This window comes from Chamaea fasciata, unplaced genomic scaffold (genome assembly GCF_029207755.1).
Source record: "Chamaea fasciata isolate MVZ Bird 193981 ecotype frontalis unplaced genomic scaffold, bChaFas1.0.hap1 SCAF_7, whole genome shotgun sequence".
Lineage (NCBI taxonomy): Eukaryota > Metazoa > Chordata > Aves > Passeriformes > Sylviidae > Chamaea > Chamaea fasciata.
In genome coordinates, this window is record NW_027094092.1 from 39,665,657 (window position 1) to 39,679,495 (window position 13,839).

Here is a 13,839-nt window from a genome sequence, read left to right on the forward strand (position 1 = left end):
CAGTGAGCCACTCTGTCAGTGTCACTATTATTATGGTTGTTTGCAAGTCAGGAATGGTGAGTCCTGTCCTTTCTCCTGGTTCCTGGTACTGCTTGCATAGAGCTATCATCCATGGAGGATCCTTGCTGAGAAACTCAGTGCCAGCATGCAGGGAGCCATTGACATATCCCATCCAGAGGCGGAGGGGTGGTGGGCCAGTCTGTAGCTCACTGCACCGCCTTCTAAGAGCAGGGTGAGCAAGTGGGAAGTCACCATGTTCAAGCCTTGCCTCAAGTTCTGCCTCTGCCCCTGACTCAGCACTCATAAGACACAGTCTTTGGGAAGGAAGCTGGTATTATCTTAAGGAAACACCATTGGGCTCATCCATTTGGCCTGCAATAAAGGCCTTCCTACAGCACCATGCAGAATGTATGAGCTAAGCCAGAGAAGACAGGGATTGGCAAAAAGTGCATTAAGGGGAGCTGAGGGCAGTTTTCAGATGGAGAGCAAGGAGGAAGGTGTCCTCATGGAATAATGTAGTTCTCTATCTTCACTAAAGAGCTTGGCCCAGAAATGTTAGAATGCTGATGAAATGTGCTGCGTCAGGAGGCACAAGCAGTGCAGGAACAACTGGATGAGACAGAGCAGCAGAACTGGAAGCAACCTCAGCGCTACCCGGAAACAAACCACAGGAACATACGCTGCAGGCTAAGACGTAGAAGCCATCAGTGAGAGGCTTCTGGGCCCACTCACTGCTCACAGGACAGCTCTGAGCTGCCAAGACCAAGAAATGCCAATGTGATGCTAGGCCAAAGACACAGCGCAGCCCCAGTGCCAGTGTGCATGACCTTGGTGAGACCTCAAGTGCCCTCAGGGCACCCAGTGGTGCTCCAGGGACTGTTTCAAGGTGCATGGGGTCAAAGACTCAGGAACAGCTTTTCCAGCACTACCTTATTCCTCAGAGCCAAAGCAGTACTGCTTGGTGGAGGGGGCTGTCTTGTGAGACACACAGCCAGGAATGACAGCTGAAGTTCAGACTTAATGACCTAGAGTTTGTCCTCAGTCCTGTGCTCTTAAACTCCTCCATTCATCCCACCAACTGTTCCATACACAGTTGAGACATACAGGGCCATGAAGACCAGGCTGGAAGTTAATTCAGTCAGAGGTACTAACTCTACAGGGATTTGCAACAGGCCAGGGAGGGGCAGGATTTGGCTGCACAGTGTAGTGCTTTCGGCTCTGTACCAAGCACAGAACAGAGTTCATTACAGCAACCAGTGACCAACCCCAAATATGCTGGGAACCCCACTCAGCAAAGACATTAGGGCTCTCTGGAGGAGCCTTGTGGCTCATCCCTGTCACTCCACAGCATGGTCAGAGTGTTATGTTGTTCTGACAGACCAAAGTGTTTGACTCCATATGAACAAAGGGATTGAAGGGATTAGAGCAATGAGAGCACAAAACAAACAAGCACCAAATGCTAGGATTTATACGCTTAGTTTAAAACAGGGCCACATCCAGGCCTCATCCCAACCCCCTCTATTCTGCTGTCAGCCACAGTGGAAGTCCCCACTGGGAACAGAAGCAGGCAGGTACGCCCAGAGCTGCACACTCCTACCCCCTGGAGCATGCCAGGGCTAGGGCTGGCCCACAAGAAGAGGCCTCAAGGACTACAAACTGAGATCTATATGCTGCCTCGGCTGCTTTTTCCCACCCCACACAAGCCTGCCAGTGCTCCTCAGAAACAGCCACACTGAGTTGGGAAGCCTGTGGGGGAAATGTGCAGGCTGGTTTACCCCAGTGCTTGGTCAGCAGAAAGGACTCAGGTCAGCAACAGACACCAAATATGCATATGATCTTCTAGGACTTATGGACACCAAGGTGCCAGTGTGTGTCATGTGTAGTAACTGCTCTGCATGCACACCTCCCTATCCCTGAGCCTCCAGGACCTCTTTTCCTCATGTCTAGCAAAAGAATTATCTCTTCCAGTGCTATCCTTCCTGCTAGTCCCAGCAGCACTGGGAGATCCCTGTTGGAGTCTGACAAGGACTCTCAACTCAGACTCCTTGCAGCCTTGTTCTGCCCAATAGAATGCAGCAAGGAAAGGAAAGGAGACCCTGCAAAGCTGAACCCTTTGTTCCTCTGCTGGAAGGCACTAGAGACAGCCCTTTCTGTCCACACTGAACAGAGGAAAGTGGGCTTCTGCCAGGGTCCTCCTCCAGTCACAGCTCTTTAATAATAGTCTGTAAAGCCAGGTAGTCTCCCCTCCTACCTGGGCTGGCAAAAGTAGGCCCCATGTAGCCTCTTCTATATCTGTCTGCCAAATTGCTCACTCTGGGCCCTAAAGTGTGCCCATAGCCTTAGACCAGGTGCTAAGGCTTCCTGACACACATTCTGCTGCAACAGTAGAAATGGGAATAGCACCTTGAAGCAGTAGTGTCTGAAGAACAGAACTTATCCAGTCCAGCTTACAAGGAGCATCCAGAGGCACAAATCTCTGGTTCATGCTTTTTCCTGTGCAAAGACATCTTCCTAGCCAAATCCACACTGTCATCTCCCTCTGCTCCTCCCTGATCCACAGGGGCCAGAAATCCAGAGCAGGCATTGCAGATCTCTTTTTTGCTTTCTGACATGAGTCCCTCCAGCTGCTTTGTTCCTCCAACTCGTATTTGATGTCTCTGGGTAATTCCTCATTATCACAGCACTGTCTGTAACCACATAAGGGACGAGATCTGAGCACCAAGCTGAATAGTTGTTGTGTTGTTGAAAGTTCTCCCTCACGACAATATGGGGAGGTTGAATCATTAATTAAGTAAGCATGGTGGAAAGTCCCAGCTAAAAGAGATGAGTCACTGGATTGCCAGCCCTGTATTTCCTTCCTGCTGCATCTCTGAGATGACACCTCTCTGTTTATCAGGGATCACAAGAAGGGAACAATAAAATTCCTCTTTAGTCAGAGCACAGAAATGCCAAATAAACATGAACCAGAGAGAAAAGGGGAGAGATGGTTTCTTCCTCACATGGAAGCGAGGGACCATGGAAGTGAGAAATGGATCAATCCTTGCAGCATGGGGCAGTCAGGGGAGCCTAGGAGCATGAACAAGTTACAGCAGTCAGAACAGAAGGCATCACTTTATGGCACCCTCCTACTTGTAAATGTTCAAATTGGTACTCTCCTACTTGTAAATGAACAAATGAACGAGCTGATAACCTTCACAAATGTTTTTAGGCAACAGAATTTCTGTTGCTTCAGACCGTGGAAGAAGTGTTTTTACACTCACACTTAGCAGAGGATAAACACAAGTCCTTAACAGGGGAGTTTTCTTGTACTGGCCTAACTCTGTGCTCACTGTGCTTGTCAGCTGAGCCATGTAGTCCTGTGTTACCTGTTTTCTTTCATTCTTGATGAAAACATGGAGATTTTTATTAGTCACATTCTTTGCAGAGCTATTTATTTAGATAAATGTATCTTATCTAAATACATTTAGATAGTGTTTAGACAAATGTATTTTGTGTAGATAATTTCAGCTCTGACAGTGGATGTGAGGAGAGAGACAGATGAAAGCAGCATCCTTACCTTGGCAGTGGCTCCGGTTCAGCCTTTTGTATCCCTGGGGACACTCCACCTGTCCATTCTCAATCACAGGGTGTGCTGGGAAAAAAAGCAAAAAGTGTGGGACACAAGCAGTAGAGCCAGCCACCAGTGTCCTCCCTTCTCTGCTTTCCTTCCAGAGGGGAAAGGGTCCCTAGGCTTGCCTTGGATAGGCTTCTGATGACTCCCAGGGCAGAGAGTAAGAGCAGCCACATTATCCATGCAGTGTCTTCTGCTTCTTGGCAAGTGCCAAACTGGTGACCCAGAGGTGCTGCCTGTGCCTCATATCTACCACTATGTCACTTTGTCTCCTTCTAGGTCAGTTTGGAGAGCCAGGTGGCACATGACAAAGGGGGTCAGAGTGAAAGGAATGGCTGAGGTCCTTGACAAGCTGCTGAAATAACAGCTCAGGCCCTGTTTATTACATTTCTTTTTATACTGCATGTGATTTCCTGCCCCAATCCCTCTCATCAAAGAAAAATTCAGATTTCTGCTTAAAATAGTTTTGTGGGTTTCAAAATGTTCTATAACACGCACAATTAAACCTCTCCAAATTTTTTAAAGGCAAGTAAAATGTGGGCCATAAATTCCTAGGAAATCAAATTTAGGCACTGAATTTTGGAGCAAGGAAAAGGGAATCTGAGTGGATGGGTTGGGAAGTGAGTAAGCATGGGGTGGGGTAGGAAGAAGGGTACTTTGCCTAAGGTTGGGATTTTCCCAGGGTGGGGTTTCTTCTTAATTTTCTGGATCTTTTGCTTGGGAACAAGGAGTGCATGCAACAGCCATATTCCAACCATTCTTAATTTCTCCTGCCTGGCATCAGTAGCTCACTCCTTGGTGTCAAACATAGAAAGCCCTCCATGGCAATAGTCATATCAAGGTCCCGGCAGATTTCTTACACATGGCAGCTTTCAAGAACCAGGAACAAACTGACACCATCCTTACAGCAGGAGATGCTTGGCAAGAGCCTGCAAAGTTTAAGACCACAAAGAAAGCCTGCAAAGTTTAAGAACATATTCTGATGGCAGACAGCAAGCATGTCCATAACTCTTTGTCCTGAACACTTGAACTCTACAAAGCAATTTAAAGCCATTCTAGGACAGTTCTTGAAAGGCAAAAGTAGAGATCATCTTGCTAAGATAAAGGTGCTTAGGAAATAAAAGACAGGAGAACACATCATTACCAGCCTGTACCAGGAAGGAGAATAGAAAACCTGGTTTTCTCAGGTATATTAAATGAAGCTACAAGGTTTTCCATGTGTATATTGATCCTCGGCAGCTGAGTGAATGACAAAACCAAAAAAAAATTTATTTACTCCCCTTCAGCAGTTTAGTCACGAATTGTAGGCAGCAGGTGCTAACAAATATCTGGATGTTAGGGAGCTCCTGGTAATACTGGGAATCCCTGGGTACCTTTCCAAACTTCTGGGAAGGTAAAAAACCCTCTGGTTTATGAACTCTGGGCTCAGAACACCAGTGGGATTTCAGGTCCTCCCACACCATAGCTTGTGGGCTTGGGGCTGCCGACAGACATTAACTGTGCTTGGAAGCATCTGTCAACCTCAGCACAATGTGATAACAGACACTCAAATGAAGCACCATTGTCATGTGCAAGTCCTCTGAGTGGAAGCCAAGAGTGCTGGAGATCAAAAAGTAATGACGTGTCAGAGCCGTGCTCCCTCTCTGAAAATCCTTTGCAGAGAAACAGATTCTCCAGCATCCCTCCAACAGGTGCTGCTGGGGAGAGGGCAAGGCAGAAAATGCCAGTGGTGGGCAGGTAAGTTGCAAGTTTGTGCCAGTGGTGGGCAGGTAAGTTGCACTTATAAAATTCCAGTTTGCAGAAACCTCACTACTTCAGCAAATCACTTGTGAAGCTACAAACAAATGTCTTAACTCTTCAAAGAAACCCATATTCCCTGGAAAGAATAACTGTAATGTAATGGGAGCAGATCTCTCTGTACCAAGGGGGGAACCAGAAGAGTTTTGAAGTATTGGATGGAGGCTGCTGTCTTTCTGCCAGGACCTGTCTACAAGGGAAGACAATGTGTGACTGCAGGAGGATATAAGCTATTAACTCTCAGCTTTGTGCTTGCTTTCTTGAGTAGAGGACTATGTCCTTCCACAAGCTCAGATGTTGCTGAATGACAACAGAGATGGCCAAAACCTCCTGAAAAAAACAGCCTAGGACATTTAGGTTTCCTGCAAAGGAGATCAGCATCCAACCTTCTCTCGTGCAGCTGGTAGGAGGCTATTCCTCTAGAACTCACCAAAAGGAAAAAGCTAATCTGATGATCAGAGAGGGCAGAAATCTGTCACATCCAAAGCTGAAGAGGCCCCAGCCTCCTGTGTCTGTCTGTCTACACTCTCTCCAAGAAGGGTTCTCCCAGAGCCTGAGGCTAGGGATGGAGCAGCTGAGTTTCATCTGTCAAGCAGACAGATTTCAGGCTTGCTGAGAGCAAGGAGCCCTGGTTCCTGATTCAACAATGTGATTTCAGAACCTTGCCTCATGGGCATTTCAGCCCTGAGGGCACTGTGCCAAACCAATGTGGTCACCGGGTAGCTGCACATTAGGAGTCCCTCTTGGCTCTCCTCATTGTTTCCCCTAGCTCTCTGCAAGCTCTGCAGGCACCTGGCTTCCCTGTCAGGGCTGGGCTCATACGAAGGAGCATGCATGCAATAAGCTCATAGGCTCAAAAGGAGGTGAATGCAAAGCAGCCACAGCCCAGGACTCCCACCAGCATATTTGTCCCCAGCTGGAAAAATACTCAGGTAGATCATAATATGAAAGGAAATGAATACACAGAAATTGGGCAGAGGGATTTTGTTGCCTAGCAGGATGATATTTAAGCAATTAGGCTAATTTTTCATCACTTCCCAGGAGAAGAGATTTCACCCAATGGCCCTGGCTCCCCAAGCACTGTCTGGAGAAGCTCAGGGTGGTGGTGAAGTGGAAAACTTCTCCTAGCGGTGGTAGCCAGAAGGGTGTGAAGTGAGACAATGTTTGTAAGATGAGATATTACATTACATTAGTCCATACAATATCACTGTTAAAAGGGGAAGAAGCAAATCTGTGGTCAGATGAGAAGTGAGGAAATGCTCATTTCCTGAAAGCTAGACCATTTATTTTGACTCTTTCCTTCCACCATACTAAAGACATCAACTCACTCTAAAACTTTGAGGGTACATGTGGTGCCTTTGCTAGTCCTAGGTTTTCCAGCACCTGGGAGGTGAAAGGAACCAGAGTGAATGGTCTCATGACACCCGAGGAAACAGGGGTGGTGGACTCAGTCGAGCCTCAGCCTGGTTTGGTGTGAAGTAGAGAAGATCAGCTTCCACTGCAGATAGGACCTGAGCTTCTGAGCTCACTGGCAGAAGAGCAGAGAAGCTTGGACCCCACAGCAGCCTCCAGAGATGTATTAGAGGTGCCACATCAAGAACTAGGCTGTGGCTGTGTGGATCAGCTGAGTTCTAAGCCAGAATGGACTTCCCTTGTGGGAAAGAAACAAATCCTTCTGTCCAGGTCTGTTATGACTGCTCTCCTCTGGATGGTCTGTTGTAAGGAGGCTCCAGCAAGACTTTCTCCAATGCCCCAACAAGGTTTATGGTAGTAGTGGTGGGGGGGGCATGCACCAGTGCTATGTGTGCAATACAAAACTAAGTCCTCTGGCTCTACTCATGATCAGTAAAGATCTTGAAGGTGCAAAAGATGCTTGAAGGAAAAAGACTCTGGTAATTCCTTTTTGCCATTTGGTATTTCAACAGAGAGATCCTCATTCTGCTCCTAAGGTGGCTTCCAACTCCAACAAAATACCTTGTCCCCAGTTTTGTTAATACTGTGCTGCTCTGTGCTGCTATGACAATGCTGTATATGAGTGATGAGCAGAACAAGCACTATGCAGAACAAAGCAGTCCTGAAAATGCTGCACTTTCCCTGGTTAAGCATTGCTTTCTGTGGTACTGGCACAACCTTGCAGAGGTTTCAGCTTCTTTCCCTACCTCCAGACTTTTCTTATTGTTCCACACAGACTCCCTGTGGCACACGGTAACAGTGGCCTCCACAGCCTCCTTCCCCATATCCAGGGATTTTTTCTTGTATCCTACCACATCTGTTTGCAGGAGCAGACCAGGGGGCTGATTTTCAAGGGGCTTCCTGTGGCTGCTTCAATGCCTGCAGGCACAGTGCAGGGGAGTGTGAGGCTTGCAGAGCCACTTGGCATTTCTGACGATGATGACGGCTCCATGGGTGAGCTGCCACCCCTCTCACAGTGGGAGGTCTGTTAGGGGAGTGCTGCGGATGCCAAGTCAGACATTACAAGATCCAATTTTCCAGTGAAATTCAGACTTTTCTCTAGGACAAAAAACTTGAAAAAACACGTGGAGTGGGAATAAAAACAAAACAATAGCCTTCAAAGACTTGTTTCTTAATGCAGTTAAAACCCATAGGAGGAGAGAAAGCAGCCCAGGAAGATCTGCAGTAAGCACAATGAGTGGGTGCACAGCCCAGCCCATGCTCAGTCTGACTGTAGCTGGAAATAAGGGACAGGGGGCACTGAAAAATCAGGACCTGGAAAATGCAGGTTTGCTCCTGCACCCAGAAAGTCCACCATCTGCACAGAAGGGTGAGACTTGTAGCCTTTGGCAGTACTGGAGATGGTGTCCACTGATATGAGTGTTCTCCTGGAATGCTGCTTGTTCCAGAGGTGTGTGGTCTTACGGATGGGGAGGAGGCAGAAAAGCAGGGCTGTGATCCCCTCTAAACAGAACTCTCTTCTATCAGTTTCCTTTATCTCCATGTGCCTGAGAAGGGGCAAGGCTTTGGGAAAACCAGTATCCAAATCCACACCTGCCATGAGGTATGTGTCAACCTGTAGCTCCCGTCTTGTCGGGTTTAATTTCCACAGACCGTCTCCTAATATTATTCCAACACGTTCTGTCTACCGACCACTGTATCCCCCAAAATAACACATGGTCTGGCAGGTAAGCAGGAGTAACTCTGCCCAGCAGTGTACCTGCTGCTAGCCCTGCATCCTGAGCTTGCTGCAGGACAGGACATTGCTTCAATGCAGGTTGCTCACTAGCACTGCTCAACTACCATGCTGGTTCCTGAACTCCCTTTCAGCCACATCCTAGTGTCTCTACTTAGCTGTTTCATCAGCCTCCATTTCCCTTTTCCCACCATCAGTCTTCTCCAGGTTTTACTTTCCAGCTTCTGTTTTCCCCTACCCTTCTGTTCTAGCCTTTCACTGTGTGCTCCATTGCTTTCTCCAAGTACAAAAGACCCAAGAGGGTCATTGAATGTCTCCCCCTGATTTATCCTATCTTGCAACACAACACATTTCATCCACCAAATTCTGGCCAGAGCTGAAGGACTGCAGCCGCATGGCAGCATGCAGGTGTCCTGCCTCCCTCCAGGGCCCTGCCTCTGGCTCATCTCCTTCTTTCAAGGATCAGGCAACAACCAGCCTTTGCTCCAACAGCTCATGGAGCAAGGCTCTCCCCCTTCCCCTAGGGCTGTCTCTGATGTATCACAGGGGTCCTATCTTTAGTTCTCACTTGCGTGAGCAACAGCAACTCCCAGGAACTTCTACTATAGCCTGCTGGAACACCCACCTCTGTGCCCACTTCTCTGAAGACACTGAACAATGTACAGCCCCCACACAGCAGCACACCACACAGCCCAAGCATAGCCTAAGGAAATATCTAACACTGAAGTAACACTCACTCCAGAGACTCCTGGCCAGGTCAACCCTTAATTCTGAGCTCAGCTTTTAACATGGTCTCATTAGGATGCAGACAAAGCATTTGAGTGCCTTGGCTTTTCTAATGCTGAGCAAAACAAAAAAATAGCGAGGATTGGTCATGGTAAGTTTGCTCGGACAGATGCCTGCCTCCTATTCTTCTTCTCTGATGTCTTTCCGCACACAAACACGTACCAAACATGAAAGCTGCAGACGATGGAGACATCCGGACGTATCCAGACTCTACTAACAATCAGTGTCTCGGGCAGACAGTCAATCCAAACAAGTTCCCCATTTGTCTAGCTCTTGCCTGGCTGCACTTCTGTACGTTTGTAAGTGTTTACACTGAACTAGCTTCTGCCATTTCTGTCTCTAGTTGCTGGAATTAAATTCCCAGTGCTGTCAAGTCTGCTCTGGTGCATGCTTCCCCAGGACATATGAGAGCAAGGAGTTCTCTATGAAAATCACAGTGTTAAGAAGAAAGCTGGAAACATACACTGGACATGTCATCTCTGTGCACGAGACACCAGATCACTGAACTACAGCCCAGTGACTTTGAGTGAGCATAACACAAGCCAGCAAGACCAGAAGGCAGAAGGAATGTGAGTGTGGGATGTGGTCTACAGGCAGGAAGTACATGGAACAATGCCTTCACACTGGCATGGAACTGGAAACCCTGGCAGATAAGGCCCAAGGCAATGAGAGGTCAGAGTGCTTGGCGGCTCTGTTAAGGAAGTAAGGTCACTGAGAAAGAACTGTTTCCCTGAACTCCGCTCTGGGGTCAGCTATCTTGTGTATGAAGGCAACATGCCAAAGAAAGGCATGCCATCCACCTGAGCTTCTCACTCCACAACACCTGGGCTCTCTTAGGCTGCCTCCATCATGTGTCTGCCTTACGGCTCCGTGCACCAGAGGTGGCCAAAGCAGGAAGATACTTGTATACCATTGAACAGGATGAAAATAGCTTCTTCAATTAGCCTGAATTCCTGCCAAAATCACAAGAGCCATTAAGTCTCCAAGGAAGAACTTTATCACCCAAAGCCAGAGGGGATTTCTTGTGGCACAGGAATAGAAAAGACCCACATGAATACATTTTTCATATCTCCCTGGAATTAGTCTGAAAACAAAGCCAGACAAGCATCTGTCCACTCAGTGAAGACCAGCAGTGACAACTTGCCTTGAGTTGCAACTGCTCCTGGGACACAGAGCAGGTGTTGAGCTGTGAGCTCTGGAGCCTGCTGGCAGCTAGGAGTAATTTCTTAAGTGCATTTGCTCTACTGGTTGGCTGACTGCAAGGAGCACATGGGGGTATTTTGTGTCTGTTTTCACATCTTAGAAGCCTGTGATTAGACACATTTTGAAGCTCTAAATCCAGCAGAGCAAATCACTGCTGCAGCTCTGGCTGCATTCTCTGCAATCACCTTGCATCCTGGCAAGGAGAAGGAGAAAGGAGGTGCAGAGTTTTTGCACCAATCTGCAGCCTACCTGAAGTATTAAGCAGCCTCCCTGCTTTCTAATGGAGGGATCACAGAAAGACGGGTGAGAAACACGGAGACTGCTGCAGGATGGGGAAGAGAAAGCCATGACTGGGGTTGTGAAGGTCAGAGACAAAGAAGAGGGGCTGAGGCCTGTGTGGAGCATTTCCTTGTCTGTACTGAACCCCGGGGTCACTGCCACACCACATATGCCCAAGACGTTTTTGGGGCTGGCACATGGGTAAGGGCAGGCAAGCAGTAGTGTGGCCAAGGCCACAGCACAGCCATGCAGCCGGAGAAGATGACAGCAATCAGAGCTCCCAAGATCTGGACTGGGTTCCAGGATGCTGACAACCTCGTCTGTGATTGCAAGGAATTTGGCTCCAGTCAGCCCTACCCCTGGCTGAGGAGGAATTGATTTGAGAGAGGATAATGAGACGCAAATTCAGCCCTTGGGAATGTGTGTGTAAGCAAGCAAGAAAAACTCTGAGCAGAGAAAGAATTCACCAACATCACACTTGCTTGCAAAACCTGCCACCTTGGATACCTACACTCTATTCAGGAGTCAAAGTCTCTTGAACCATGGGGATTGTTTCCTTTAGTTCTTTGATCCAGTGAAGGGATGTGATTGAGCAGGCAGGCAGCAATGAAAGGGGGTAGGCAGGCAGACAGGCAGGGAAGAGGTGAGCAGCTCCCTGCCCATATTCCTCTCGGTCAGTGCACCTTCCCCTGTACCACACCCAGTCAGCACTGGATGCTGAAGCCACTGTGCCCACAGGACTGCCTCCTCTCCAGTCAGGAGTCCTCCTACATGGCCTCTCCACCTCAACACAGGATGGGACTGTGGTGCAAGGGGCACCATGAAGCACCCTGAGCAGAGCAGATGAGGAATCCCCATCTCCTGCTAGATCAGTCTGTCCAGCTCCCAAGTGCAGCAGAAACAGAGCTGGACGCCCATGCCCCTGGAACAGACTCTGGGTGTGCTCCTGCCAATTGTTTGATGTAGTGTTATTTCCAGAGCCCCTGCCAAACCCGTGTTGGGCCCAGAGCAAGCCTGTAACTCTATAGGGCCAAGTCTGCAGCCTCCTCCTCCAACCTAGAAATGCACCTCCTAAAACCATGGCTGCTTTTTTCCTGTTTCTCCTTCTGAATGGGGCTAGCATGGTGGGAACTGTTGGCCACATGAGCCTGGGCCCAGCACCCAAACCAGAGCACTGTTCCATGGTGGGCTGGGGCAGCAGCTGGCATGACCCTGCACTCACCTGGGACATGGTGCCCATCCCCAAGGACCTTAGGCCAAGGAGAGCCATGTATCACAACCCATAGCTCTGCTCCCTGCCTTGGCTACATGAGAAGCCAAATAATTTTTGCTCATCAAGGGTGTAGGCTGTCCCTCATGCTGTCCCAGCTCCTGGCCAGCAGCAGTACTCACCTGGCCGGGGGGGACAGGCCAGGCACTGGTCCACACCCCAAAAAAGCCCCACACTGCCGCAGCAATCCTCCAGCTTGGTTAGCCCTGGCAGGGGGTTGGTGCACTGCAGAGAAAGGAGCAGATCAGGCTTGTGTGGGATGCAGAGGAAACATGCGCCCAGCTGGTAGGGCAGCAGCACAGCCAGCAGAGGGAATGACTGTCTGAGGTCAGAGGCTGGCACAGCCCTCTTGGCACAGCTCCCCACTTTTTACTATCTTAAGCCAGGGATGTGGATTAAGATAGTAAAAAGTTGTGCTGACAGAACCTCCCTTGACTGCACCCTTCAGAGGGGAAGGGGCCATCAAACAGGCAGAGATGAACCAGAGATGATATCACCTGGCAAAGCCCCAGAATCAGCCCCTTGCCTGGCTCATTAGCCTGTGAAATGGGTGCACCACTCCAGCCCGGCGGGGAGCTTGTTGTCAGGCACTTTCCTCTGCTGAATGAATCTCTTTCCCCCGCTCTCGGCAAGGCCCTCTGGATTACAGGCTTCCCCATTAGAGCGGAGCCGCTGGGCCCACAGGCTGGAGCTGGCCCTGGTCCAGGCACGCGTGGCCGCCTGCCCAGCACTCGCATACCGATCGGCTCGGCTGTGGCTGCGCGGGGAGCGGCAGGCACTCCCCGCCCAACTCCCACCCTCTCCCAGGCACGGCATCAACCCAGCTGGGTGAGGTGTGAGCATAGCAAGGGTACCCCCTGCCGCCCCTAGAGCATCTCTTACAGCCTTTCCAGGCATCCCTAAGCATCTCTGTGAATCATCACCCTCTGCTCCTATGGTCGCAGCACTGCCATCTCCCCACAGAGAAGCAGGGCTTTTCTAGCCCCAAGTTCTGATCTCCTCTATTTTTGCACTAGAGAATGGCTAAGAATATTTCCTGCTAGAAACGACTTGGATGGGAGTGACTGAAGAATGGGATGGGAACTGAGAGCAGCCCCCCAAAAAGGCTGGGGAGGAGTGGGGACAGGGCTGAGTCCCAGACTGCCAGGCTGGGAGTCTCTCTGAGCATGAACTGCTCTGGGGGAGCTCACAGGTGTTCCTGTGGGTGCCAAAAACTTCCAATGCTTTTCCAGTGACGCAAGAGAAACATATGGGGAAAGACAAAATAAGAAATTACGATGACTGTGGGACAGGGGTGAGAAAGTCCCTCACGTGCATTTGCTTCCCAAGCCCCAGTTGAGCTCTCCAGGAAGGCATCGTTCCATGGAAATCAGACTTCCATTTATCGTCTGAGAGGGAAAGGAATTTTCCTATGTTTTATACGTTTCCTACAATAATCGCAGAGCATGGCTGTAAATGTTGCTATAAATAGGGCACCCTTTTAAAACCAGACTGTGTGTGAAAGCCATCAAGTCTGGGCTGTGCTGCCCCAGGGCACAGCCTGGTCAGGGCAAGGCAGTGAGGTCTCTCTGTTGGATTAAAGCAAGGAATTAATTTAATTAAATTTCTTCCCAAGTACTAACACATTGCTGCCTGTGCCCAAGGCACCTGCATGATGCCCATGCTGATGCTGAACAGCTTCACAGAATAAAGCCACCCCCTATACCCCAAAAGCCAAAGCTCCCCTACCTCAGAACATGAAATACA

General features: G+C 49.2%; 1 protein-coding gene across 2 annotated transcripts in view; it reads right to left on the bottom strand.

Moving 5' to 3' along the window:
* The window catches only part of LTBP2 (latent transforming growth factor beta binding protein 2), a 70,327-nt gene that overhangs the window by 21,302 nt on the left and 35,186 nt on the right, over positions 1-13,839 (bottom strand). For both annotated transcript variants that reach the window (XM_066188498.1, XM_066188499.1), the window contains 2 exons: positions 12,216-12,318; positions 3,557-3,631 (listed from right to left, as the gene is read on the bottom strand). In XM_066188498.1, coding sequence (XP_066044595.1) covers positions 3,557-3,631; positions 12,216-12,318 — 178 coding nt within the window. The remainder of the gene's footprint in view (positions 1-3,556; positions 3,632-12,215; positions 12,319-13,839) is intronic.